This window comes from Mastomys coucha, unplaced genomic scaffold (genome assembly GCF_008632895.1).
Source record: "Mastomys coucha isolate ucsf_1 unplaced genomic scaffold, UCSF_Mcou_1 pScaffold14, whole genome shotgun sequence".
Classification (NCBI taxonomy): domain Eukaryota; kingdom Metazoa; phylum Chordata; class Mammalia; order Rodentia; family Muridae; genus Mastomys; species Mastomys coucha.
The window spans coordinates 45,318,599-45,343,579 of record NW_022196896.1 but is presented as its reverse complement, the minus strand read 5'-3'; the positions used below and the strand labels follow the sequence as shown (position 1 = coordinate 45,343,579).

General features: G+C 39.6%; 1 protein-coding gene across 7 annotated transcripts in view; it reads left to right on the top strand.

Annotated features, from left to right (window-relative positions):
- The window catches only part of Stau2 (staufen double-stranded RNA binding protein 2), a 292,032-nt gene that overhangs the window by 106,879 nt on the left and 160,172 nt on the right, over positions 1-24,981 (top strand). For all 7 annotated transcript variants that reach the window (XM_031366940.1, XM_031366937.1, XM_031366939.1 and 4 more), the window contains 3 exons: positions 3,347-3,559; positions 18,314-18,451; positions 23,769-23,900. In XM_031366940.1, coding sequence (XP_031222800.1) covers positions 3,347-3,559; positions 18,314-18,451; positions 23,769-23,900 — 483 coding nt within the window. The remainder of the gene's footprint in view (positions 1-3,346; positions 3,560-18,313; positions 18,452-23,768; positions 23,901-24,981) is intronic.

Genomic DNA, 24,981 nt, shown 5'->3' with positions numbered 1-24,981 from the left:
TCCCTTACTGCTTTTAGTATTCTTTCTTTGTTTTGTGTATTTGGTGCTTTGACTATTATGTGGTGGGAGGAATTTCTTTTCTGGTCCAGTCAATTTGGGGCTCTATAGGCTTCTTGTATGTTCACGGGCATCTCTTTCTTTAGGTTAGGGCAGTTTTCTTCTATAATTTTGTTGAAGATATTTACTAACCCTTTAAGTTGGAGGTCTTCCCTTTCTTCTATATCCATTATCGTTAGGTTTGGTCTTCTCATTGTGTTCTGGATTTCATGGATGATTTGGATTGGGATCTTTTTGCATTTGCATTTTCCATTTCCTTTGACTTTTGTGTCAATGTTTGTATGATATCTTCTGCCCCTGAGATTCTCTCTTCTATCTCTTGTATTCTGTTGGTGATGCTTGCATCTATGTTTCCTGACTTCTTTCCTAAGATTTCTAACTCCAGAATTGTCTCTCTTTGTGATTTCTTACTTGTTTCTACTTCCAGTTTTAGGTCCTGGATGGTTTTGCTTAATTCCTTCTCCTGTTTGTTTGTGTTTTCCTGTAATTCCTTAAGGGATTTTTGTGTTTCTTCTTTAATGGGTCTACTTGTTTACTCATGATCTCCTGCAATTCTTTATGGGATTTTTTTGTTTGTTTGTTTCCTCTTTAAGGGCTTGTACCTCTTTACCTGTGTTCTCCTGTATTTCTTTAAGGGAGTTATTCATGTCCTTCTTAAATTCCTCTAGCACCATCGTGAGCTATGATTTTAGATCCAAATCTTGCTTTTCTGGTGTTTTGGGATATCAAGGACTTGCTGTGTTGGCAGTACTAAGTTCTGATGAAGCCAAGTAGTCTTGGTTTCTGTTGCTAGGATTCTTGTGTTTGCCTTTTGCCATCTGTTGATCTCTGGTGTTAGATGTTCTTGCTGTCTCTGAGTAGAGCTTGTTCCTCCTGTGGGTCTGTAAGCCTGTGTCAGTACTTCTGGGTGATCTGCTCTCCTCTGGTAAATCCCGGGCACAGATGGGTGAGTCCCTGGGTTAAAGCTCTCCCTGAAGGCAGGCTCTCCACTTGCAGGGAAGGGGCAGAGAGGGTTGCGGATCCACTGCTGTCACTCGCAGTCTGAGAGGATCCTGTCCCTGCCGCCCTGCGACTTGTGAAGCCTGTGCCTCCCGGCTGGTCCTGCCTGAGTCTCTAGGAATATATTCTTCATCCAATAAAGATGTAGTAGCACATCCATTCAATCCCTTTTAATTGTATGGAGGTCAGAACCTGTTTGATTTGTTTGGGGGAGATGCCGGGAGTTTTACCTGGGAGTTTGCAACATGCTGAGTACAGACTCTAGGAATGAGCTACCCTGCTCCCCCGAGTATATTTTAACATTAATGATAAATCGCTAAAAAGGAATGAGATATCTTTCTACATACAAATATGTACAAACTTAAAATTTATAGAATTGTATAAAACTTTTTAAAAGAAAAAACCTTAAAAATACTTTTATATGCCTTCCATAGTAAGAGGTCACCAACTTTAAAGGTCTTGTGCAGAAAGTGGGAAGAAGGAGGAAGTAAGCTGAGGATTGTGGGAGACTCTCCTAAGGTTCCCTTATCCTGTGGGGACCTCCTGCCACTGTGCTTACTCATCGAAAGGAACACTGGACTGAGAAACTGCTTTCCTCCTGAACACAACTCTGACAAGTCAGATTACCAACTTCTTGTTGAAAGTAGCCAGTGCGGAAGGCAGGGAGAGAAAGTACATGCGAGCAAACTGATTCCAACAAGAACTGGCTGGGGAGCCTTGGGAAACCTCTCAAGCCCTTCATACTTGGAGTGTGTAATAGAAGTCACCGAAGTCCTTTGCGTATCTGCACATTGTGTTAGAGTATTTGATGCTCATACCGATGACCTAGCATGAACACTCAAAGGCTAGACATGCAGTTCCCCTGTTGGTTCACTAAATCCCATTTTGTGTGTGTTAGGTTCACATATACTAGATCTTTCTATTCCTATTGGGAGGAGGGTGCCAAACTCAGACATGAACTAGGGGCCTTTCTCTATCTTATTTTTGGGGGAAAGGTCTCACATTGAACTCAGAGCTTGTCTAGGCTGGCTGGCCAATGAATGTCACAGGTCAGCCTGGCTCCACCTCACTCAGTGTTGGGTTTGCAAGTAACTGCAGCAGTGCTTGGTTCATACATGGATGATAGACATCTGAACTCAGGTCCTCATTGCTTGTACAGCAGGTATCTCACTGCACTGCTACACTATCTCCCTAGCCTAGGAAATTACTTTTGTAACTGATAGGCTTGTGCATCAGAGTATGGAAATGAATAGTTGGTGTTTAAATTGGTGAACTTATGTTACCTGGAAAGTGTACTTTAATTCCTGATCCCATTGATGTTGAGTTATTGAAATACTGTATTTTCTTTAATTCCTTTTCCTAATTGGAATCCATTAGTAGAAGATAAAATTCCAATATAATATTAAGTAATAAACCAAATACTGTGTGTTCCTTAGGTCAGAATTTTAAAGGAAACTTGCATTTTGAGTATTCAGGACTTGGCATCTATCTTTCCTCTATATCCTGATATAATTTAAATGTAAGAACATATTGAACAGTTAGGAATATTCCTGGTTGAAGGTTCTATAATTCTTGACACTGAAAACCTGCATATTTTTATAGCATACTATTTAGATCACATCACCAGAATACCCAAGAGTTTGAATCCCATTATGAAAACAATATTTCAGGTCTCTAACAAGATGTTAATTTTCATCCTTTTCCTGTTTTTGAAAATCTGCCACAAGAGGATGCTTCATAATGCAAATGTGTTTGAAATATTGAAACATGTAAAAATAGACAAAAATACTACACAGTTTTTCTACTCCATTATGATTGTATAGAATCATAGTCATATATGTGGTCGTATATGTGGTGATCATATAAGAAGACCATTGTATGAAAGACTTTATCTTTAAAATGATAAAACATCATCTTTGGCTTTTGTTGTTTCACCCCAATAGGGGACAGCATTAGATGTATATGTAGTAATTTTACTTTAAATGGCTTATCTAGTATGGGATCATAATCAATTTGGCATGTTCTGTGCTCTTAGCTTTGTGTTCTGTAAGACATGGGGGACCAAGACTGACTGTAAATTACATGTTAGGATTTCTTTCACCTTTGGTTAATTTAGAATTAGAAATGTTTTACATTAACATTACTGATATCATACCTTTCAAAATAGCTGTCTTAAAGAGATAGTATAATTTTGGCATAGTTCTCCAGATTAGTTGGAGAGGCTTTCAAGATTCATGCTGTTAAACACAAATGCTGGCATGTTGATTAATATCTTGCTTGCATTTAATAGGTTATTAAAGAAAGTGGACCACCACATATGAAGAGTTTTGTTACCCGGGTGTCAGTGGGAGAATTTTCTGCAGAAGGAGAGGGAAATAGCAAAAAACTCTCTAAGAAGCGTGCCGCAACTACTGTCCTACAGGAGCTTAAAAAACTCCCGCCTCTTCCTGTGGTAGAGAAGCCAAAACTATTTTTCAAGAAACGCCCTAAAACAATAGTAAAGGTAAGCATATATTTGTGACTGTCCACTTATTTTACTTAATTACTGTATTGATAGACCACAACATGGTCTTTTTGGTCAATATAGATCACATATGTGATTGTTTTCCTATAAGATCATAATAGAGCAGAAAAATTGTATAACATTTTAATATACTTATTTACATTTGCATATATTTATATAATTTAAATATTGCAAACAGCACTGAGCTAGAGTTGCCTTGGGTTTCTAGTGAGTAACATGCTGCAAAGCTTTGTGGCCTAGGAACAGTTGTTTCAGCAAACAGCCTAAGTGTGTAGCGAGCTATATATGTCATCTAGGTTTGTGTCAGTACACATGTCTTGTGGAATGACATTTTCTCAGAATAACTCCATTGTTAAGTGACATGTGACTAAGGTATACTGGCTATAGGCTGTTGACATAAGTTTCTTTCTTTCCTTCTTTCTTCCTTCCTCCCTTTCTTTCTTTCTTTCTTTCTTTCTTTCTTTCTTTCTTTCTTTCTTTCTTTCTCTCTTTCTCTCTTTCTTTCTTTTTTTCAAGACAGGGTTTCTCTGTGTAGCCTTGGCTGGCCTGGAACTCACTCTGTAAATCAGGCTGGCCTCAGAAATCCACCTGCCTCTGCTTCCCAAGTGCTGGGGTTAGAGGTGTGCGCTACCACCGCCCGGCTGACACAGGTTTCTTAAGGTGTATCCCTACTCTCCTTTCTGTCTCCCTCTGTCTCTTCCTCCCTTCACCCCCAACTGATTTTCTTCCTTGCTTCCTGTTCTAAATCAAGATGCAGATCATGTGATAATAAATCAATAATTTTATTTCTTTATATATTTGTGCTTCTTAGCATGCATTTATGTCTCCTTGAGTATAATTCACATCATGACTATGTAAAGTAGATGATATTATCCCTCATTTTATTTTATTTTATATGGTGCTCATACATGTATGTATGTGTGTTTACATGCATGTGGGCAAGTGTATATCTGTGTCTGTGTATTCAAGCCTGAGGTTAACATTATGTGTCCTTGATCATTCCCCATGTATTCTTTGAGGCAGGGACTCTCAATTGAATACGGAGCTTATAAATTCAGCTAGCCATTCTGCTCTGGGAATACCCAATCTTTGCCCATTGCATATTAGGATTATAGGCAGGCCACTATGCCACTAGGTACTTTTGTAGGTGACACAGACCTGAACTGCCATCCTCATATACAGGAAGCAAGCATTTTGCCCTCTGAGCTTTTCTTCCAGCCACTATTCCTCATTTTCTAAGTAAGGTTTTACAAAGAATGATCAGATAATTTGCTCACTTGTATTTGGCCATCTTGTGGAGGAGCATGAACTCCTCCCATCCACCATTTTATAGTAGCGACAGCTGTGCTGGCTGCACTGTAATGTCTTAGGATTCCATGAACTGTAACAGGACACAGGATGATAACATGTAATACTATGATCAGGAATGACAGCAACATCAAGTGGAAATTGTAAAGCACCCTGTGTGCCTCACTTTGTCCAGTGCTGTGTGTGCTTTGTCATGCTTAATCCTTTGGGGAGACTTCCGAGGCCAACATATGTGTTTTGTTTTCTATTTATTCCCCACCTGCCCTGTAAAGGAAGAATCCAGAACACATAGCCTTTCACGGTGTTAGAACCATTTCTTTTATTGGACCATATTTTATTTACATTAAAAAGGTAAAAAAAAAGGCCAAGTTGGGAGTGGATGACTTGGTGTTTTGAACAGCTTCAGATGCTCAGTGTGGACAACATGAGTGGGAGTTGAGGTTTGCATAGCTAGAGTAAACCTCAAATTGCTGCATTTCAGTTCCTGACTCAGCTCACTTCTCACACACAGGCACATTGCACATATGAACCAAGGGCTGCACATAAGGGTTAATAATTATCAGTGAGTTTCTCTGTTTGAATTGTGCAGTGGCACACTTTGTATATTTTTACAGATTTTCACCTTCCTCACTTCTTTATATGAAAATATATACATGTATGCAGAAATGAATAATGACATGCTCTTTTTTAATGAAAATTTTGTTTTACTTAGAAGAAAATACAAATTGTCCATTCCCTGAAATAGCATTATATGTTGTGTGTAAGGTAGAGATAAATAGTAGAAATAAATGGCACATGAATCCACTGATCATTAGCTGCTGTGGGTCTGAGGAAGAACAGTGTGTTCTCATAGGTTCTAAGCACCTGGCCAGAGAGCAGACAGAGCTGTTATCAGTGCAGCCTTTGCAGTCAGTTTTGAGCATAACTTCCTGTCCTAAGCAAGTTGCATCTCATTGACATCCTGGTACTTGCTTCATAAGATTGTCTTTACTGAAGCATGCACAGAATGCATAAGTAATTGTGAAATGTTTTTAAATTGTGTATGTATTAATCACTCAGATATTAAGAAGCCATATTATTTGTCTACTCAAGTCATTGTCTAGTCACACGAATGTCATACTATTTATCAAAAAACCTCTCTATAAAAAGTCTCGAGCTTTTCTATGAAGGCAGAACAGTGCATTCTTCCAAAATGGTCATGTAAGATTGGTCATGATATCTATTAAATTCAACCCAATCTTCATAAACTAAGAATATTAAGGTATTAAGCTAAGCAAGATAGATACATTCTAAAATGGTATATAATTCTAATTCCTATGTTGGCTATAGCCACTGAAAAAACGTTGTTAAAATGTTATCTCCCAGCACAGTGCTTTTGGTATATAAGTATGTTATTCTGGAATGTTCTTCTATTCATCATTCACATCTTTATTTAAACTTGACTTCTCAGAAAATGCTTCCTTGAGCCTCTCCTGCTCCTGCACTGGATAACCACCCCTGCATTTTTTCATGCATACATCACACTTGGAATTACTTGTACTATGTCTGTCTTATGTAAAATAAAACTTGGAGATTTTTTGAAATGTAGGCTATTTTGAGAAAGGAACGTTCGTATAATGAGCTGCAATCTAGATGATCTTAAATGTAATTATATTGTAGGCCAGTAAGTGGTTTGAGTTATTATCTTGAGTTTTTATTATTTTCCTTATATATCTTGCCTCTGGGATATATGATTCCTTACGTTCCATAGAGAAGTAAAGAAGATGTCTGTGATGAGGTACCTTCATTTTGCTTAATAAAAACGGTCACATTGTCTTATTACCCCTAGTGTTTCTGTGATGTGTCATGCTGTCATACAGGGTTGGCATTTATAGTTGAGGAACACAAGTTTCTACCCCAGAGTCAGGTTTCAAATCCAGTTAGTTCTACTTAGTGTCCACTGGAAATTGGCTAACTGTGAACTTCTGTTGGTATAGAGATGATTTATGGAGTTACTCTTTTAATATGTACAGCTTATCAATTGATGTTCTTTAATATAATTGTCTTCTATAAGATAAGATTTCAAAGGAGGCTTTCCAACATTGTAGAAAAAAATTTCTGGACACAACTATTTATAAGACTGTCCTTACTGCTTTTTAGGAAAATCTGAAACTTCATATTTAAAGAATAACTGAACTGTCAAGACCATAGTACTTAATTTCAAACAAGAGACAAAATTAAGCCACTAACAATCTTCTCAGATTTCTAACTTTGGTTAATTTTTATTTATGCATATGGTTATTTGTCACTAAAATCTATATCAAAAACACTAGAAGTAACTGCGAACAGTGGAACTCAGGTACCTAGGAACTCCACCTGACCAGTGGCACGGGTTCCTTCTGGTCTGGGCTCGTGCCCTGAGCAGACTTTGGGTGCGAACTCTGCAGCCAGTTCCTTAACACCCAGAAGAAGCTCCACTTGCAGTTGCTCTAACATGCCTAGGATCACAGGATCGCATGATCCTGGAGCTTGGTCATACCAGGATCTCAGGGTCCCAGAGGCAGCTTGACTCTCAGGAGCTCTGACACACCCAGGATCTCAGAAAGGACAGGCTCCAGTCAGATAGCACTAAAGATAATCAGATGGCTGGAGGAAGATCCACTCCCAGGAGCTCTAACACTCCCAAGATTATGGGATCAGAGGATGACAAGATCCTAGGATCCCAACAGCTTGGTCACACAAGAATCTCAGTGTCCCAGAGGCAGCTTGCCTCCCAGGTGCTCTGACATACCCAGGATCTCAGGATCATAGGATCAGAGAATCACAGGATCACAGAGACAGCTGAACTCTGAGGAGTTCTGACACAACCAGGATCACAGGAAAGACAAGTCTCCGGTAAGATATAGCAAGGGCAGGTAGCACTAGAGAAAATTAGATGGCAGGAGGCAAACATAAGAACATAAGCAACAGAAACCAAAGTTACCTGGAATCATCGGAACCCAATTCCCTCACCATAGCAAGTCCTGGACACACCATCACACTGGAAAAGCAAGATTCAAATATAAAATCACTTCTAATGATGATGATACAGGACTTGAAGAAGGACATAAATAACTCCCTTAAAGAAATACAGGAGAACACAGGTAAAGAGCTAGAAGCCCTTAAAGAAGAAACACAAAAATCCCTTAAAGAATTACAAGAAAACACAATCAAACAGGTTAAGGAAATGAACAAAACCATTCAAAAATCTAAAAATGAAAATAGAAACAATAAAGAGATCACAAAGGGAGACAGCTCTGGAGTTAGAAAACCTAGGAAAGAGATCAGGAGTCATAGATGCAAGCATTACCAACAGAACACAAGAGATAGAAGAGAGAATCTCAGGTGCAGAAGATACCATAGAAAACACTAACACAACAGTCAAAGAAAATGCAAAAAGCTCCTAACCCAAAACATCCAGGAAATTCAGGGCACAATGAGAAGACAAAACCTAAGGATAATAGGTATAGAAGCAAAGTTTCCCAACTTTAAGAGCTAGTAAATATCTTCAACAAAAGTATAGAAGAAAACTTCCCTAACCAAAAGAAAGAGATGCCCATGAACATACAAGAAGCTTACAGAACTCCACATAGACTGGACCAGAAAAGAAATTCCTCCTGTCATATAATAATAAAAACACCAAATGCACTAAACAAAGAAGGAATGTTAAATGCAATAAGAGAAAAAGATCAAGTAACATATAAAGGCAGGCCTATCAGAATTACACCAGACTACTCACCAGAGACTATGAAAGCTAGAAGATCCTGGGCAGATGTCATACAGACCCTACAAGAACACAAATGCCAGCCCAGGCTACTATACCCCGCAAAACTTTCAATTACCATAGACAGAGAAAACAAGATATTCCACGACAAAACCAAATTTTCGGTATCTTTCCATAAGTCCAACCCTACAAAGGATAATAGATGGAAAACACCAACACAAGGAGGGAATCTCTATCCTAGAAAAAAGCACGAAAGTAATCTTTCAACAAACCTCTAGCAACAAAAATACAAGAAGTAACAATCACTTTTCCTTAATATCTCTTAACATCAATGGACTCAGTTCCCCAATAAAAAGACAGAGACTAAGAGACTGGATATGTAAACAGGATCCAGCATTTTGCTGCATACAAGAAACACATTGCAGTGACAAAGACAGACACTACCTCAGAGTAACAGTAAGGTTAAAAAACAATTTTCCAAGCAAATGGTCCTAAGAAACAATCTGAAGTAGCAATTCTAATATTGAATAAAATCAACTTTCAACCAAAAGTTATCAAAAGAGTTAATGAATTACACTTCATACTGGTCAAAGGAAAAATCTACCAAGATGAACTCTCAATTCTGAACATCTATGCAAGGGTATTTGAAACTATTTTTTAAAAATATTTATTTATTTATTTTATGTATATGAGTACACACTGTACTGTACAGATAGTTGTGAGCCTTCATCTGATTGTTGGGAATTGAATTTAGGAACTTTGCTCACTCTGGTCAACCCCTCTCACTCCAGTCGGCCCAGCTTGCTCCAGTTGGCCCTGCTTGCCCCAGTCGCTGCCCTAGTCCAAAGATTTACTTATTATTATAAATAAGTACACTATAGCTGTCTTCAGACACATCAGAAAAGGGAGTCAGATCTCATTATGGGTGGTTATGAGCCGCCATGTGGTTGCTGGGATTTGAACTCAGGACCTTCAGAAGAGCAGTTAGTGCTCTTACCCTCTGAGCCATCTCACCAGCCCCCTCCCATGATCTTTTTTTCCCATTTTTTATTAGATATTTACATTTCAAATGCTATCCCCTTTATTGGTTTCTCCTCCCAAAACCCCCTATTCTTTTTTCCCCCTCCCCCCTGCTCACCAACCACCCACTCCTGCTTCCTGGTCCTGGCATTCCTCTACACTGGGACATAGAGCCTTCACAGGACCAAGGGCCTCTCCTCCCATTGGTGACCAACAAGGTCATCCTCTGTTATATATGCAGCTGGAGCCATGGGCACCTCCATGTGTACTCTTTGGTTGGTGGTTTAGTTCCTGGGAGCTCTGGAGGTACTGGTTAGTTCATATTGTTGTTCCTCCTATGGGGCTGCAAACCCTTCAGCTCCTTGAGTCCTTTCTCTAGCTCCTTCATTGGGACTGTGCTCAGTGAGCTTTAACTTCCGTATTAGTTGAGCACTGTCAGAGCCTCTCAGGAGACAGCTATATCAGACTCCTGTCAGTAAGCACTTGCTGGCATCCACAATAGTGTCTGAATTTGGTGATTGTATATGAGAAGGATTCCCAGGTGGAGCAGCCTCTGGATTGTCCTTCCTTCAGTCTCTGCTCCATACTTTGTCTCTGCAACTCTTTCCATGGCTATTTTGTTCCCCCTTCTAAGAAGGAACGAAGTATCCACACTTTGGTCTTCCTTCATTGTTTTTAATAGCTGAATAAGTACTTCATTGTGTAAATATACCACATTTTCTTTATCCATTCTTCTGTTGAGAGACATCTGAGTTTTTTCCACCTTCTGGCTATTATAAATAAGGCTGCTATAAACATAGTGGAGCATGTGTCCTTATTACATGTTGGAACATCTTCTGGGTATATGCCCAGGAGTGGTATAGCTCAAGTACTATGTCCAATTTCCTGAGGAACCACCAAACTGATTTCCAGAGTGGTTGTACCAGCTTGCAGTCTCACCAGCAATGAAGGAGTGTTCCTCTTTCTCTACAACCTCTCCAGCATCTGCTGTCACCTGAGTTTTTGATCTTAGCCATTCTGACTGGTGTGAGGTGAAATCTCAGGGTTGTTTTGATTTTCATTTCCCTGTTGACTAAGGATGTTGAACATTTCTTTAGGTGCTTCTCAGCCACTCGGTATTCCTCAGATGAGAATTCTTTGTTTAGCTCTGTACACCATTTTTAATAGGGTTATTTGGTTCTCTGGAGTCTAACTTCTTGCGTTCTATGTATATATTGGATATTTTCCCTCTATCAGATATAGGGTTGGTAAAGATCTTTTCCCAATCTGTTGGTTGCCATTTTGTCTCATTGACAGTGTCCTTTGCCTTACAGAAGCTTTGCAATTTTATGAGGTCCCATTTGTCAATTCTTGATCTTAGAGCAGAAGCTATTGGCGTTCTGTTTAGGAAATTTTCCCTGTGCCTATGTGCTCAAGGGTCTTCCCCACTTTCTTTTCTATTAGTTTCAGTGTATCTGGTTTTATGTGGAGGTCCTTGATCCACTTGGACTTGAGGTTTGTACAAAGAGATAGGAATGCATCGATTTGCATCCTTCTACATGCTGACCGACAGTTGAACCAGTACCATTTGTTGAAAATGCTGCCTTTTTTTCCATTGTATGGTTTTAGCTCCTTTGTCAAAGATCAAGTGACCATATGTGTGTGAATTCACTTCTGGGTCTTCAATTCTATTCTATTGATCTACCTGCTTGTCACTATACCAATATCATGCAGATTTTATCACAATTGCTCTGTAGTACAGCTTAAGGTCAGGGATGGTGATTCCACCAGATGTTCTTTTACTATTAAGAATAGTTTTTGCTATCCTAGATTTTTTTGTTTTTCCAGATGAATTTATAAATTGCTCTTTCCAACTCTGTGAAGAATTGAGTTAGAATTTTGATGGGGATTGCATTGATTCTGTAGATTGGTTTTGACGAGATGGCCATTTTTACTATATTAATCCTGCCAATCTATGAGCATGGGAGATCTTTCCATCTTCTGAGATCTTCTTTTATTTCTTTCTTCAGAGACTTGAAGTTTTTGTCATACAGATCTTACACTTGCTTGGTTAGAGTCACACCAAGGTATTTTGTATTATTTGTGACTATTGTGAAGGGTATTGTTTCCATAATTTCTTTCTCAGCCTGCTTATCCTTTGTGTAGAGGAAGACCACTGACTTGCTTGAGTTAATTTTATACCCAGCTACTTTGCTGAAGTTGTTTATCAGGTTTAGAAGTTCTATGGTGGAATTTTTAGGGTCACTAAAGTATACTATCATATCATCAGCAAATAGTAATAATTTGACTTCTTCCTTTTTAATTTGCACTCCTTTGATCTCCTTATGTTGACTAATTGCTCAGGCTAGGACTTCAAGTACAATATTGAATAGGTAGGGAGAGAGTGGGCAGCCTTGTCTAGTCCCTGATTTTAGTGGGATCGCTTCAAGTTTCTCTCCCTTTAGTTTGATGTTGGCTACTGGTTTTCTGTATATTGCTTTTACCATGTTTAAGTATGGGCCTTGAATTCCTGATCTTTCCAAGACTTTTATCATGAAGGGATGTTGGATTTTGTCCAATGCTTTCTCAGCATCTAATGAGATGATCATATGGTTTTATTCTTTTGAGTTTGTTTATGTAGTGGAGTACATTGATGGATTTCCGTATACTGAACCATTCCTGCATCCCTAGCATTAAGCCTACTTGATCATGATGGATGATCGTTTTGATGTGTTCTTGGATTCAGTTTGCAAGAATTTTATTGAATATTTTTGCATTTGCATGGCAGATACTTTCAATACATAACTGTTAAAAGATGGATTCATTCTTCAAAACATACTTTTAGAACCTCCTAAAAGGTATTAAGAAAAAGAAGACAGGTTAAAAGTGATGAACAGATGTATCACAAGAATGCAAGTGGGAAAATGACTAGTCAACTTCATTAGAACTTGGCAAATGCAAACTAAAACCATGGTGAACCATATTTGGGCTGAGTAGCCCAAAGTATGAAGCACATACTAGTAAGAAGCACAGTAGAAGGGGGAGAGGGAGAGAGAGAGACAGAGACAGAGAGAGAGACAGAGACAGAGAGACAGAGAGACAGAGACAGAGAGACAGAGAGAGACAGAGAGAGACAGAGAGAGACAGAGAGACAGAGACAGAGAGAGAGAGGGAGAGAGAGAGACAGACAGAGAGAGGGGGAGAGAGAGAGAGACAGAGACAGAGAGAGAGAGACAGAGAGAGGGAGAGAGAGAGACAGAGACAGAGACAGAGACAGAGAGAGAGACAGAGAGACAGAGAGACAGAGACAGAGAGAGACAGAGAGACAGAGAGACAGAGAGAGACAGAGACAGAGAGACAGAGACAGAGAGAGAGACAGAGACAGAGAGACAGAGACAGAGAGACAGAGAGACAGAGAGAGACAGAGAGACAGAGACAAAGAGAGAGACAGAGACAGAGAGACAGAGACAGAGAGACAGAGAGGGAGAGAGAGAGAGAGACAGAGACAGAGAGAGACAGAGAGACAGAGGCAGAGAGACAGAGACAGAGAGAGACAGAGAGAGAGAGCGCACTAGAAAGAGCTCTTTAGAGATGTTTAAGGGAGGTATCAAGAGGATTTGATGATTCTACCAATGAAAAGAAAACTCAATGCCAGACAGTTGGTGCTGCCAGCCATTAGAAGAGCACTGTGAAAGATTAATATAGTAGAGCATGACATGATAAATTTTGGGCCCTGAACTTGAGATGCCTGTGAATTATTAAGCAATAATGTAGAACACATGATGGAGAACACAGAAACAACTTGAGAATCATTTCCCTAAAGACTGAACTGAACAATACTAGGTGTTTATAGAAACTAGGAAAAGAACAAAAGACTGCAAACCTCACAGCCAGCATGATGGCTCAGTGGTAAAATACTTGCTGCTCAAACTGGAGGGATGCCCTGAGCTCAATCACCATGAGGAGAGAAGAATGGAATCCTCTAGGTTGTCCTCAGACCTCCACATATATGCCACAATGTACACATACAAACAAAATGAGCTTTTAAAAAGAGTGTAAGCCTTACAATTGCAGTGATTAGGCTGGACATGAGACCAATGGAGATGGTTAACTCTTGCTAAGGTACTACCACAAGCAAAAAATGCAGATTAGATAAATTATACAGGGTCATTTGCAGAGTATGAGTGATCAGACTGCAGGAAGGAGTTAAATACAAAAGAAAGGAAGGTTAAATTAACAGTAAGCATGTCTTAAAATGTCATAAGAAATCATACTATTCACTAAAACAAGTACAATGACACATGTGAGTCCACATATAAATATATAGTTTAAATGAAATTTTCTCCTGTAGGCTGACAGTATGCCTTCCATAAGCCAAAGATCACCTAACAAAACCCCCAATATCAAGTGTAAGAAGCCCTTTTTTGAGTCATTGTTCATAGTTGTCAGAGAGACTCCCAAAATGTTACAGATACTGACATTGCCCTTGGCTGCCAGCCAGAGGGGAAAGTAAGCTCCTATGCTGATGACACCACTATGCAGTGCAGACACAGTGTTCGGAAGGCCCTGAGCAGGAGCAGACCTGAACGCCTTCTCCCTAAGGGCCTGCTTTCATGGTACCAGAAGGCATCGCACAAGCTTCCAGAGGGTGACAAGCAACATTCTACCCAGCTGTATGCCTAGGAAACACATCAAATACCAGCATGGCACAATAACTCCAAGGGTGCAGTAGTGCCTCACATACTTGGAGAGAACCAATAGCTCTCCAGTATTGGACTTACAACCTGTTCAAGAGAGAGGTTATGCCTGTCACTGGAAACACAGCCAGCCACCTAGAGCTGGGGAAGTCATAGTTCTTGGACAAGAAAATATAACCAACACTTTAATGAATCAGCATAATCCCTGAGTACATGCTACATACTTGTCCTTATACCCATAGGCAAGTGTCGTCCTCACTCCTCATCCAGGTGAAAGCCAGGGTACCAAAGACTTTGCTGTGACACTGTATCTCCTAGCAATGTCAGAGTGATATCTACCAAGTCTCACCACCGTGACAGACTACTATGAGCTAAAACAAGGGTAACATCAACAGACATGAGAAAGTGGGTGGAGGAATGCCCATGAGGCCTCAATCCTACACAAGAACTGCTGGCCACTAAGGAATGCTGAGACGGAGAAACACAACAATTAATGAAAAAACAGGGCCTGGGTTTAAAAGAGCGAGGAGGGCATAAAGGAGGGCATGGAGAGACAAAAGGGAAGGAGAAGATGGTATAATTATATCATAATCGCAAAAATAAAAAAAAGAACTTTTGAAAAAGGTCACTGAAAAAGAAATGATGAAAAAGAGAGTCTAATAAAAAGGTTAAAAAGAAGCTGTGGGTAAAGTTGCCACCATACACATGAAGATACTCAAGTAAATCTGTATTTCCAATGAGAGACTTTCAGTAATGTCTATTTCTGTTAAATCTTAGGCTCTTCTAAGAACGTCTCTATGTTCCAAAGAGCTATATTGATAAGGAATTTATTTCTTAAGTTTTTATTATTTAAATGCATTTTATACATCAAACATAGTAATAATAAAGAGTATTTTGAGAATAAAATAATACATAAAAAATTGTTCAGCTTTTATATTCATAGCCTTTCATACCAAAAACGTATCATTAATGAATATTTAATACTATCCATAACTGAGGATCTTATATCTAATGTTGAATACTAAATTGTTTCAATACATACAAAATATTCTTTGGAAGTTAAACATTGTAAAAGAGAATAAAATACTAAAAATGAATCATTAAGAAATATAGTCAAAAGCCCTTATATGATACTACCTGACATAGTGACAGAGTATTTAAAATGCATCATATATCTCTGTACATTGTCTAACTATAAGTCTACTTAAGATATTATCAGTGTTTCTAGGAGATAAATTATTTTATCAGTAAGTACATTTTAAAAATTTCAAAATAGCCAGGCGGTGGTGACGCATGCCTTTAATCCCAGCCCTTGGGAGGCAGAGGCAGGTGGATTTCTGAGTTCAAAGCCAGCCTGGCCTACAGAGTGAGTTCCAGGATAGCCAGGGAAACATAGAGAAACCCTGTCTCAAAAAAGAAAAAAAAATTCAAAATAGCAAAAGCTCTTTGAAGTTAAACATTAAGAAAATGCTAATTTCAAGCACAGTGAGGAAAATTATCAGTAATATTTCCATGATGTTTGTAGAACATGACTTTAATATTTTCAATTGTCAATATTCAACAAACAATATTTTATGATATATTTCATTGTTATGTCTCCCTTTTCATTTCTGATTTTATTAATTAGGATACTGTCTCTTGCCCCTTTGGTTAGTCTTGCTAAGAGTTTATCTATCTTGTTGATTTTCTCAAAGAACCATCTCCTGGTTTAGTTGATTCTTTATATAGCTCTTTTTGTTTCTATTTGGTTGATTTCAGCTCTGAGTTTGATTATTTCCTGCTGTCTACTCCTCTTGGGTGTAGTTGCTTCTTTTTGTTCTAGAGCTTTCAGGTGTGCTGTCAAGTTGTTAGTGTAAGCTCTTTCCAGTTTCTTTTGGAGGCACTTAGAGCTATGAGTTTTCCTCTTACCACTGCTTTCATTGTGTCCCATAAGTTTTAGTATAATGTGTCTTCATTTTCATTAAATTCTAAAAAGCCTTTAATTTTTCTCTTTATTTAGTCCTTGACCAAGTTATCATTGAGTGTTGTTCAGCTTCCATGTGTATGTGTGCTTTCTGTTGTTTTTGTTGTTATTAGAGACCAGCCTTATTCCATGGTGATCTTATAGGATGTATGGGATTATTTCACTTTCTTGTATCTGTTGTGGCCTGTTTTGTTTCCGATTATATGGTCAATTTTGGAGAGGTACCATGATGTGCTGAGAAGAAGGTATATTCTTTTGCTTTAGGATGAAATATTCTATAAATATCTATTAGATCCATTTGGTCCATAACTTCTGTTAGTTTCACTGTGTCTCTGTTTAGTTTCTGTTTCCATGATCTGTCCTTGGCTGAGAGTGGGGTGTTGAAATCTCCCACAGTTATTGTGTGCAGTGCAATGTGTGTTTTGAGCTTTTAGTACTACCTGAGGACCCAGCAATACCACTCCTGGGCATATACCCAGAGGAAGCTCCAACATGTAGTAAGGTCACATACTCCACCATGTTCATAGCAGCCTTATTTATAATAGCCAGAAGCTGGAAAGAAGCCAGATGTCCTTCAACAGAGGATTGGATTCAGAAAATGTGGTACATGTACACAATGAAGTACTACTCCACTATTAAAAACAATGAATTTATGAAATTCTTAGGCAAATGGATGGAACTAGATGTTACCTCCCCCTTCCCCTCAGCCATAGGACTTCTGGCAGTCTCTGCTTGGAGGCTACCACCTGGGGAGCCAAGACAAATGCTCTCTGCAGACTGTCAGTTCCTCTTTGAAGAAGCCACCTGAGTACGACTGCCTGAAGATCTTCCGAACCTGGGGACTTTGGCACCTGAACCTTTTTTATGAAATTCTTCAGGAAATGGATGGATCTGGAGAATATCATCCTGAGTGAGGTAACCTAATCACAAAAGGACACACATGGCATGCACTCACTGATACGTGGATATTAGCCCAGAAGCTTGGAATACCCAAGATACAAATCTACAAACCACAAGAAATTCAAGAAGAAGGAAGACCAAAGTGTGGATACTTCGTTCCTTCTTAGAAGGGGGAACAAAATAGCCATGGAAAGAGTTGCAGAGACAAAGTATGGAGCAGAGACTGAAGGAAGGACAATCCAGAGACTGCTCCACCTGGGAATCCTTCCCATGTACAATCACCAAATTCAGACACTATTGTGGATGCCAGCAAGTGCTTACTGACAGGAGTCTGATATAGCTGTCTCCTGAGAGGCTCTGACAGTGCTCAACTAATACAGAAGTTAAAGCTCACAGCCATCCATTGGACTGAGCACAGTCCCAATGAAGGAGCTAGAGAAAGGACTCAAGGAGCTGAAGGGTTTGCAGCCTCATAGGAGGATTAAACCAGGGACTAAAGCACCAACCAAAGAGTACACATGGTGGGATTCATGGCTCCAGCAGCATATGTATCAGAGGATGGCCTAGTTGGTCATCAATGGGAAGAGAGGCCCTTGGTCCTGTGAAGGTTCTATGCTCCAGTGTAGGGGAATGCCAGGGCCAGGAAGCAGGAGAGGGCAGGTTGTTGAGCAGGGGGTGGTGGGACTGAATAGGTTTTGTTTTTTGTTTTTTGTTTGTTTTCCCCGAAGTGGAATCCTGGAACGGGGAGAACATTTGAAATGTAAATAAAGAAAATATCTAATAAAAAAAAAAGGCAAGTATCTGCTCACAGTTCACGTCATATGCGGTCCTGTTCTTTCTGGGATTACTTTTGAACAGAGGGTATGGAGTGACCTCCCATACTGAGATCACCCAGTTTTAAAGCACGAGCCCCTGACTTATCTGTACTACCTCTGCAGCCCAGTCCCATGGAAGCCTAAGTGTTGGCTACATTTTATAGATTTCTATTACAAATCTTTCTCATGACTGGTTTATCTTTTTTAGTCAGTTTTGCTAGGCTGGGAATGTGGTAGAGAACCTCTGCTTTTTCCAGAGTCTAGTAAGTTTTACAATCAAGATTCTCAAATTTTTCTTATATTTTTTAGGCTGGACCCGACTATGGGCAAGGAATGAACCCCATTAGCCGCCTGGCTCAAATCCAGCAGGCCAGAAAGGAGAAGGAGCCTGATTACGTTTTACTCTCAGAACGAGGAATGCCTCGCCGTCGAGAGTTTGTAATGCAGGTATTCTTAACCTTCATAGTAAATGTTTCTGAAATCAGTGAAAAGTGAAAAGGTTTCTGAAATCCCCGAGGCACAGTGATGCTCCACAGTAGTGTGGAGAAGACAGGTGGGCTCTTGGAAGGTTCATAGAGTTTATACTGTAAGGCATTCATCCGTCTTGGGCTCGCCTCTCTGCTTGGTAGAAGCATGCTGGTGTCAAGGACGTGTTAGATGGGCAGTGTAACATTTGGAAAGGCCTGTGAGTTCACATGGGTTATTTACCACAGTTTATCATTTCATGTCTGCCTCTTAACTGTTCATGTTTCACTTTTCAGCCAGGGTGAGTAATTATTATGATCAGAGACAAAGGGAATTAGAAACAAAATAAGAAGGATAGATACAGGGCATGGACATGGGCCAAGGGCATAAGGTTATGGGACTCTGGAAAAATTAGAGCTCCTGGCCTGGCCGGCTGAGCATGGTGGGAACTGAGGGAAAGACCTCTCTTTTTTTGTGCAGACAAGAAACTTGAAGGCTAGTTGCTCTGTATGAGTTAGGAGTGAGGTCTAATAACCAAACTGCCTCATTCTTTTCAGGCCAGGTCAGAAAAATCTGTGTTTGTTAGTTCAAGCCATAGACTTGGTGCAACCTGGGTTCTAATTTTTTATTAAGAAACATATCCAGAGCTGGTGGAGTGGCCAAGTGGTTAAGAGCGTGGACTCTTCTTTTTTTTTTTTTTTTGGTTTTTCGAGACAGGGTTTCTCTGTGTAGCCCTGGCTGTCCTGGAATTCACTCTGTAGACCAGGCTGGCCTCGAAAAAGGCATGCACCACCACCACCCAGCTTGTGTACTCTTCTTAAAGAGGCCCCAAGTTCAGTTCTGAATACTTAATTACATCGCAACAGGCAGTTCAGAGCTGCCTGTGACTTCAGCTCCAGAGGGTGGGAGGTTTCAACGCCTCTGGTCTTTTTGGCCACCTACATGTGCAGTCATATACATACAAAGAGACACAAAATAAAGACATGAACACATTTAAAATAAATCTTTAAGAAGATATTGGAAGGGGGGAAGGAAAGAGTGTAACAACAGTTCCCCATACTGTGAGTAAGACCTTCACTGCAATGGACTCAGTTGGGACTTACCACTTCCTCTCTGGAGTTCTTTCACCCTCTGTAGAAAATTTAAAGCTAACTTCTAACTTTGTGGTTTCAGACTTACCTACTGTATAGCTCTGAAAATTACAATTTTTTTTCTTACAATGATATTCATGAGGAAAATCTAGTAACCAGGATGTACTTTATTATGTTTGAACTTTAAATTTTTTCTGTGGTAAAAGAAACTTTTTATAGCTTTCAAACATACAGATAACATGAACAACTGTTTAAGTGTTGAATTGTATGTTAGATATCTCAGCATCCAAACATGGATGAATTAATTAATTAATCATTCACATATAAACTAAGTTTTGCACTCCTGTATGTATGTGATACCAGGTATTGGTAAGTAGTGAAGCTGTCATAGACATTTACTATATAGCTGTTGCTCTCCTTTCTGTGTGCATGTGATGCCAGGTATTGGTAAGTAGTGGCGCTGTCATAGATGTTTACTATATAGCTGTTGCCCTCCTTTCTGAGAAGCTTCTAGTAGAATTACTAACTTAAGATGTAATAATAGGAAACCTTGGCTGGGAACCTCAAGGTTCAAAGCTAGGAATTCTCCTGTGTGTGATATTAGGATCAAGAGCACTGTACTAGCCTTTTCACTAAGTAGAATACAGTAATATTTTTGATCTTATTTTCTTAGCTGTTAAAATTCAAGGATCTATTTTGTTAATTTGAAAGGTTGAAATTACAGAATGATTTGTTTACAATAAAAACCTGACCATCTGACCATCTACAGCATAGGAGAGAGCTTCTTTGCTCAGACATTAATGTTTTTATGTAAAGATTTTTATTTGTAACCTTACAGTATCTGTGAGCTTTGTAGGAAGATGACCCCTGTACATTTTTTACTTTTATATTCAAACAATCCTATGAATGACCATTGTGTTTGTTAGCAAGGAATGAGACTCACTCTAGATTACAATTCAGATTATTGAATTAACTGCTTATGGAAGAAAAGTTGTGTGAGGCAGGGAATGGGTGCGAAGGAAAGTGAGTCTGGGAAGCACCTGTTAGGAAGGAAAGACATCTTTAGAAAGGAACAGAATAGGTCTGCTGGAAATCTGGCAGATAGGATAAACAGTTGGCTCCAGGATAGAAACAATTGTAGCAAGTCTAAGGGCAGCAGCCTGGGTCGAAAGGGCATTGGGTGTGCAGAGACAATATGTGGGAAAAAAGCCGTGGAGACTGGAGGGTGACCCGGTAAGGGACACTTAGCAGGCAAAAGCAGGTGGATGGTCTTCAGCATCTGTGTGCGACTCCAGGATCTTCGGCTTCTGTTTAGGTGAGCCCTTTGACACCCCCTCCTCCAGACACCCCAAGAAGTGGAGGAGGCTTTTGATGCAGCTGGTCTAATCTCTTCACGAACAATTTGTCCAGAATACTGTGAGGGCTGGTGAATCTGGGGAACAAGCCAAGCCCTGGGAAAACAGCAGGTACTGGAAGGCCATAGCTGAGGGTGGGAGCACATCTTCTTAGGGCTGTGTTGAGGTCAGGGTCAGGCCAGCACTGATAGGGTGGGGACTGAGTTCCCACTCCAGCAAGGGGCTGCCAGTGTGTCTGCTCCTGCAGTGCTGCTCAGTGCAGCCTACAGAAGCCCAACCAGCCAGCAGATGGACTTTCTCAATAGGAAGAGAAAACACTGTACAGGCTTGAACTGTGTGGTAGGTGGTAGCCTTACAGCAGTTTTGCAGTCCGTGTGTTAGTTCCATGTGCTGGAGCAACGGTCCCTTAGGTCATCTACCCAGATCCTGGGGAGCTCATCCCTTTACCATATCACTGGCATACTTATGTTTAAGTTTTTATTTTGTTGCCTTTGTGTTATAGATCCTGTTTCTTAAACGTGATTAATTTACTAAAGCTTAAAGGTAGTAATAGAAATAGTAGCTTAAATAAAACTGAAAATTATAAATGGTTAATTATACTCAACTGCAGATACCAGGCAGGACCCTATACTCTAGAACAATAATGGCTGTTCGTGTTCTGCCTTACTCAGGAACGCAGGCTCAAACCCAGAACTGGTTACTATGGCTACTCAGAGTTTGCTTGCATTGGGACTCCCTTCTTGTCCTGCTTTGAAGGCTTGAATTCTAGGAGTGTCAGCACATCCCGTGTACATGCCCTATATAGATTCTTTGGGCTCCAAACACAAATGTGTGCCTGTGCAGCTAGTGCTTAACTGACCCTGAGCTCCTGACCACTTTTTATTTTTATCTTTTTTTTTTTTTTTAGATTTATTTATTTTATGTAAGTACACTGTTGTTGTCTTCAGACACACCAGAAGAAGGCATCTGATCCCATTACAGATGGTTGTGAGCCACCATGTAGTTGCTAGAATTTGAACTCAGGACCTTTGGAAAAGCAGTCAGTGTTCTTAACCACTGAGCCATCTCTCCAGCCCCTAGTAGTATCTTTTTAAGAGTAAAAGTAATTTAATACGTGCACGTTGATCTTCCCCTTCTTATGGTAGCTATATAAAAGTTCATGTGCAAGGAGAAGCGCAGTGCCTTGCTCTCCGTCCTCTGAACCAGCCTCGTTTCAGCACTATGCCCCACTATATACACTTGAGAAGCAGCTTGTCAAGTAGTGTAAAATACATGGGAGATTTTGATACGAATTTGGTGAATTTATAGATTGGTTTGACACAAAAAGCATTATATCACCATTGTCTGAAATCTGTATGCCACATTGTTCCATTATTAGTATTTTTAAAGGTTTATTTATAATTTATATGTTTAAAGTGTTTTGCCTGCATGCATGTTCACCATATGTGTGCCTGCAGAAGAGGGCTCCATATCACTGGGAGCTAGACTCAGAGTTGTGAGCCACCATTGTGAGTTAGCCTGAGTGCTCTGCAAGAGCAGCAATGTTTTAATGTTGTTTTGTAGATTGCTCCTTCTCTTTCCACTTTCCACTTCTCAGTTTAGTTTTTGTAATTTTGTTTTTCTTAGTACATGCCTTTCTAAAACAGTCTTACTCAGAAAATGTGTGTGTGTACAAGATGGCTCATATGTATTTAAATGTGTGTGTGTACACATTGTGTTTAAATTGCTTACAAAAGGTTATGGGAAGTTTGCTGTTCACTAATCAGCTATGATTGGTTAAGCATTATAGTTGACATAGATTTTCTTAATTTCCAAAGCAACAATGACATAGTTGTTATTTCTGCTGTACTCATGAGGAGTTTGATGTTTAGGGAGTTATTAATAATGCTCAGCATTAGTTTGGCAGTGGTGGCTGGCACATCCCTTTAATCCCAGCACTTGGGAGGCAGAGGCAGGCAGATTTCTGAGTTCGAGGCCAGCCTGGTCTACAGAGTGAGTTTCAGGACAGCCAGAGCTACACAGAGAAACCCTGTCTCAAAAAAACTAAATAATGATGATGATGATGATAATAATAATAATAATAATAATAATAATAATAATAATAATAGTGCTTAGCATCTTATGCAGAGGTGATATCAGAGAGTTGAATTTCTTAGGTCCTTAGACTCACTTGGGAGTCTTTTTCTTCACTACACTGTTATACTCAGCCTAATATAATAATTCTCTTTAGGAACTATTTAATATAATGTTTGCCATACTGGATATTGAACCTAGGACCTTGTATGTGTTAGGCAAATATTCTACCAGTGAGCAGTGTTACTAGCCCTAATATAAACTCATATAAACCTTGAGCATTTGTTTAAATAGCACTGGTATGAAATTCTACTTTCTCAGCTTATTACTGGAAATAAAGAGTACTAAATGTAGGAACAACTCCTGTGTTGATGTAACCTTATTTTTTTTTTTATTTGCTTAAATGAGTAGTAAGGTCTAAAAAACACCAAAATGTATAGGGCTTAAAAAAACCAAAAATCTATTAGGAGGCAAAAGTCCTGGAGGAGGGGGCCCTGAGGGGGTGGCCAGTCCTGGAGGAGGGGGCCCTGAGGGGGTGGCCAGTCCTGGAGGAGGGGGCCCTGAGGGGGTGGCTGCAGACAGTCTGAGTCTGAGGACCTTTCCCATATGTTCCCATGTGTATTTTCACTTGTGTATATATAAAATTAACATGAGTTAGATTTTTATCTTTCCGTTTTGTTTTGGGTTAACCATCATAGTTTTTAGTTCTGGGCAGTGCTTTATAATGTAAGGGCCTCCTGTTTGCTAATACACTGTCATGAATTTCTTTAATGTCAATAGGTCAAGGTAGGCAATGAAGTTGCGACTGGAACAGGACCCAATAAAAAGATAGCCAAAAAAAACGCTGCTGAAGCCATGCTGTTACAGCTCGGCTATAAAGCATCCAGCAGCCTTCAGGATCCGCTTGACAAGGTGAGTGTGGGCCTCAGTCCACATCTGTCTCCTGTCCAAACGCTAACATGACTGCCTTACTCTGATCTCATCTGCTATTAAAGTTGACTTGAGTTTCATTTTTATGAGACAGTATTCTCCATGTTAGATAATGCTGGTACAAAATAGCATCTACTTAAGGGGGAGATGAAGTGTTGGAGGGTAATGATAATTTTAGGATTAGCAATACTAAAATATTTGTATGATGTTCAGACCAATATAATATTGCTTAACTTACTGTTTCTCAAGTCACTTTTGTCTGTATGTGTGCCTTTTAGAACAAGAACAAATTATTAGTCTTTGTTTCTGGAATACAGGTGGAAACACTGCAATCAAAATTTTAGCTTATCTCTTTAAGGCAGTAATTATATTAGACAGGCTCTCTATAAACTACATCTTTGTTTACTTTAAATTTAAAGGTAAACTGAGAGAGCATTTACTTTGCTCCCAAGACCATGTTTATGGTCCTCTGTTTCTTTTGCAGCAGTTAATGACATCATCAGGTCTGCCCTTTGGGAGAGAGGCCTGGATTTAGAGATGGTGACAGATAAAGTGGCAAGAATTGAATTAATTTTCTTTTTTATTACCATTTTCTTATCTATGCTTATATAGAAGTTATTTCTATTAAGCATATTGTTTATATAAAAATTTACAATAAAGCAGGAGCTGAAGGGGATTTGTATGGCATCAATGGGAGGGGAGGCTCTTGGTCCTATGAAGGCTTGATGCCTCTGTTTAGAGGAATGCTATGGCAGTGAGGGGGGAGTTGGTGGGTGGGTGAGAGAGCACCCTCATGGAAGCAGTGTAAGGGGGAATGGGATAGGATTTGCCAAGGGGAAATTGAGAAAGGGGATTACCTTTGAAATGTAAGCAAATAAAATACCCAATTTAAAAACAACAAAAAAGCAATCTGCCTTTGAGCAGGCCTTTCTTCCAGGACTGTGTTGAGATGGCGGCCTCAGCTTTGCCTGGGGCACATCCGTTATGCTTAGAACGAGACAGGACACCTTCTGATGGACATTTACACAATAAGAGACAGGACCTCTTCTGATGGACATTTACA